Source organism: Spermophilus citellus (genome assembly GCF_964194105.1).
Source record: "Spermophilus citellus genome assembly, chromosome: 1".
In the NCBI taxonomy this organism is placed as follows: Eukaryota; Metazoa; Chordata; class Mammalia; order Rodentia; family Sciuridae; genus Spermophilus; species Spermophilus citellus.
In genome coordinates, this window is record NC_138182.1 from 45,633,311 (window position 1) to 45,637,931 (window position 4,621).

Below are 4,621 nucleotides of genomic sequence, written 5' to 3' on the forward strand. Positions count from 1 at the left end.
ATACATTTACTATTCCTTTTTTAAAATGAATTTTCCTCCCCACAAAAGTAACTGCACTGTATCTTTGAAATTACACAGAAAAATTAAAAAATGAAAAAAACCAGTGCAAGTGACAAATATACAGAAAATTCACTTTTTCATTCTTCGTAAGTACTGACACCAATTTTCAGAACCATGAAGGGATGGAAATTCACCTATTTTCAAAGACTTGTTGTAGACTATGCAGCAACTTTGTTGTTTTTCCTATATTCAAAATCTGCAAACTCCCTGCCCCAGTGCCCTCTTCGAAATCCGCGGTGAAAACCCCAGTGAAATCCTCGAGGGGTAGTAAATGTGCCACCTCTGCCACCACTAGGCCTTCTGTTGCCACGGAAACTCAGACCTCTTCTGCTTCTGTACCTCCCACCACCATGGTTTGGATGAAGTGGAATTCCAAATGTTTCAGCATTTAATCTTCTTTCTTCAGCCCAGGTTGGCCTCTGTTCCCTATTAATATTACAAGAAATATTATCAAAGAAGGATTTACTTTTGTCATAATAGCAATTAGGTCCAAGTGGATCTTCTTCATCAGTGTCTTCTTCACTGTTTTGGGTATCAACTCCTTTACCTTCACCATTTACTGGCTTCTCTTTTTTCTGAAGTTTATCTTCTTTTAATTTAAGTTTATTACGAAACTCTCTGTCAATCTCCTCCTTGTTAAATTGTGCATTTGCTCTTTCAAAGTCAAAGTCATTCTCAAATTTCATTGGACCATATCGCTGAATACCAAATCTCCTGCCACATCGATGACCCCCACGCCCTTTTCTTGGAGCTGACGAAGCACCTGGAACTACTTGTCTCTTGCTATGATTTCTAAGTTGCTCATTTTCTGACCTTGAAACTTTGGGTACTTCAGCTTGCTTGTGCTCTTGATTCTCTATTATAGTTTTTTGTCCGGTAGATGGCAAAGGCAGGATTGATATAGGGCTCCTTCTCCCAACAGGTGCTGGAGCAGGTAAGTGGGCCGAGGCAGCCTGTACTGCTTGTTCCATGGTTGGACTTTCTCTCAAAGGGTCTAACTGAGGGCTTGAACGACCTTGAAATGACTGTGTTTTTATAGTTCTTGTATCCTGTATAAAGGCAGAACCAATTGCACTACTTTGGGATAAGGTATCACTGTTTGATGTCTCCATTCCAAAGGATGGCAAGGAGCTTCCAGCAACACCAAGAGCACCAAACTGCTGCCCGACCAATGAACTTAGACTGAACTGACCGTACGTGGGCATGCTGCCAAAAGGTGCGTAGGAACCCACTGACTGGAACGAAGAAGAACCTAGCGAAGACTGAATGATAGCTGAGTCCTGAGGCAAAGAACATTGTGGTTTGGGTGGCTCGCAAACGGTCAGATCTTTAATATCATTCCCACGGAAGATAATATATTCAAAGACTTCATCTCGAGGTGGTATGGGCCGATCTGTTGGTCTGTCTTCTGTACCAAAGGACCGAACTTTGGCGAGGGCTATAGTGGAGTTCTCGGTGTCGATGGTGTAGAGGATGCCCTCATAGCGGATCTCCGCTTTAGAGATGAGGCTAATGTGGCTGCCGAGGTAAGGGGTGCCCCAGCTCATGGCGACCCTGCCCCTCCCAGCAGAGGCAGATACCGCTCGGCACGCCCCCTGGCTACAGCGGCTGCCTTAGATCCAACATGGTGGCGGCAGCTCTGCCACCGTCCCCCAACCTCCGGGCCTCAAACCGCAGGGCATGCTGGGCAGGCCAGGCTGTGCTCTCGCGAGAGTCCCTGAGCACTTGGCTTGTTTTCTTCATTACAAGGTGCTCCAACTCATTTCTTTACTTAATGGTGAGCTACCAGTTTAATTGTGTCCACAGAGTCATAGTGAGGAGGTTATTTAGCCTGAATTTACATTATCCATACACCTTCACATTGTCTTCCGAACCGCTTCTCCTTACTTGTTGGATTTTGTGCTTTTAATTGCATGTTCCCCTGCCAAAGTACTTTTTCTTCGTATTCATACCAAACTTCTTTTTTAGCTTCTGCTCATGACGTCTCCCTCTTCCAAGTCCTCGGGGTTCCAATAATCAGGGAAATTACTTTCACTTGCAGGCATTTTGAATGAGACTCCTCTGAGTCCATTTTCAGAAAAGTAGGCCACAGTCATCAAGAACAGACTTCCTGAGTGGTGACTTTCTGGCTCATCATTAATCACTTCCTTGAGAACAACTGGGAAAATGAATTTCATGTGACTGCAGGCAGGTATCAAGCAAAATCCTTTGTTGAGTCCTGTGAGGATATAAGTAATTTTATGGAATGGAGAAAAAAAGAAGTTTTCTATTTTTTTTTCTAACCTGAGGTTTCTCATTTTATTTTAAAATCTCAATAGCTTTCAGTTTTATCATTTCAATCAATCATAGGAAATGATTCTGAGGAGTTTATTTGTATAGTTGGTAGAAAGTAAGAGTGCTCTAGTGAGTAAGGGACATAAAGAGGTGCTGCCAGTCCAATGGGGTCACCATCTTTTCTAAGAAATAATGTCTACCCCATGAGTTAGATTTATTAAAGCAGAGGTCTGTGGCACAGGCAAAGGTAATGAGCCATGTGGACCCTTTAGTTCTAAATTGCTTTTACTTAGTTGTAACCCAGCTCCACATGATGAATTTATGGACTACAACCCATAATAAAGAGATATTCACACTACAAAAGAAAAGTCTTTAGAGGGTAACCCCAGACTTGACATGTAATTATTACCACAAGGTGTTTGAAAGCTCTGGCAGAGATTTTGACTTGTAATCAATCTACAATCTTTTCTTGGCAGACTGGACAATTGTCCTACATCTTTTAGGAATAGTGAACTCAGAAATAAGACAGAATATTACCCTTGCTTTAGCATTCAGGATTTCAGAGCTGAGATGGACACGTAGAAGCCCAGCTTCTACCAAGGAGTATAGCTATTAACTGAGGGAGATTGACAGCTTAACCTTGCTGACTGCCATCAGAAACCAAGCTCCTCTTACTGAGCTGCTAACAGAAGCAGTATCCAAAGCAGCCAGCACAGTGACTGAGTATAAGCAGCCACATGAGTTCTCACTGTGCATAGATCTATCCAGCCCCATCCTTAGAGAAATGTGCAGCCCTGCAGGAATAAGTATGAAGCTGTTGAGTGCAAAGGTGGAGTATCAAAGACAAAGTATGTATATTTTATCATACTTCATAAGCCACTCTAAAAAGAAATTCTTTATAACTTGAGTATAATCCAGCCAAAAACCTACAAATAAGGCATAAAAACTAATTTGAAAATGTTGCCTAACTTTCCAACTGTGGCCGACTTAGAGCATTGATTTATTCACCATGGACCTGAGCCTGTGCTAGGCATTCATGTAGAATGGTGAGCAAGGCACAAGATGAAGGGGAAATGAGCAAGAGTAGCTCATTATTGATTCTGCTTCCACTTGAGGGTTTCCTTTAAAATAACATCACTTCAGGTGCTGCAGTTTTCTGGAAGCAACTGGTTACCTGAATGAAGAAATGTTATGGTTACACTAGGGATCCAAGTTCAGTGGAGATGTATCTGGAACAGGTAGCATATCAGCAACTTAACCAAAGTGCTGCCAGGGCCAGGGGGAAGTCCCAGCTGAAGACAGCTACTCTCAGGGGAGAATCTTAGTAGACATCTCTGCAGGGGTAGTTCTTGGTGTCTTACCAACTTCTTTTTCTGAAGGAAAATCCTAAGGAAATTCACTACAGCCCTCCGAGCCTGATGGTTGGATGAAAAGGTAGAGAGCAAGTTAGCAGATTGTGATGCTCTTGCAAACCAAATAACAGAGTAACTGCCAGTTCTCATACTTTATTTTCTGTTTAATGGTTGTGAAGAATATTCATGTTGGTGGAATGAAGGAGATAAGAGTGACCATTTGCTGTGTGTGTAACAGGGATATAAATGGCTATCTTGGATGAAGGAAACTAGAGTACAGGAGAGAAGGAAGTATGCATGGTTGTAATTTAATGTCTTTAGATGAGTATTTCCTTAATTAGTTTTCTTTGTGGAAGTGAGTTAACATGTAGATCTGCAACAAAAGACAACCAAGAAAAGCTGACAGCAAATGACACTTTTGTGTGGCTGGTCCTCCTCAAAATGCCACACTATGTATTTTTATGAAATACTAACCTAAACTCACGATGAAAGACAAAACTCCTGCCAAAAATTTAGGCTCTAAGTGGGAAGGAAGGGTTGAGAAAATATATAGAGTGAGATGGTTCCCACAGTTGTATTCTTTGGTTAAAATATTGACTTAAGACAAGTCCTACTGTTTATTTTAGTATGGTTGGAAAAGATGGAAAATCACAGCCTTTTCCTCTTGAAGAAGCTTTCTGGAAGGTTACTGGTGGTTACTTACCTTTGACTGGGGGAAAGCTTAGAAGGGAGTCTGGGGAAGCATAATGGAAGGACTGTGTGAGCCTTCACTTCATGGAGGGAGTTTAATGTTCTTTTCCTCTAACCCCTTACCTGGATGACTGCTCCAGGAACTGTGTAATCTTCCTTCCTTTCTCTCCAGGAGTCACAGATATAGATATTAGCCCTTTCTATGAGACAAGCCTTGCATTATGTGGCTCGTACACTTTGTAGGT

The 4,621-nt window shown here is 42.0% G+C and overlaps 1 protein-coding gene across 5 annotated transcripts; it reads right to left on the reverse strand.

The window, feature by feature from the left end:
- Positions 1 to 218: 218 nt before the first annotated feature.
- On the reverse strand, positions 219 to 1,618 carry LOC308654050 (protein LSM14 homolog A-like; the record flags this gene model as incomplete). 5 transcript variants are annotated; one of them, XM_081302943.1, is made up of 3 exons in its annotated part: positions 1,076 to 1,618; positions 824 to 895; positions 219 to 649 (listed from the first exon to the last, which is right to left on the reverse strand). In XM_081302943.1, the coding sequence occupies exons 1-3, from the start codon at positions 1,605 to 1,607 to the stop codon at positions 219 to 221; spliced, it is 1,035 nt and encodes a 344-aa protein (XP_081159069.1). In that variant the 5' UTR covers positions 1,608 to 1,618. The 5 variants fall into 5 exon arrangements, with proteins under 5 accessions (XP_081159069.1, XP_081159068.1, XP_081159067.1 ...); XM_081302942.1 differs by having other exon boundaries at positions 219 to 829; XM_081302941.1 differs by having other exon boundaries at positions 219 to 895.
- Between the last annotated feature and the right edge of the window lie 3,003 nt (positions 1,619 to 4,621).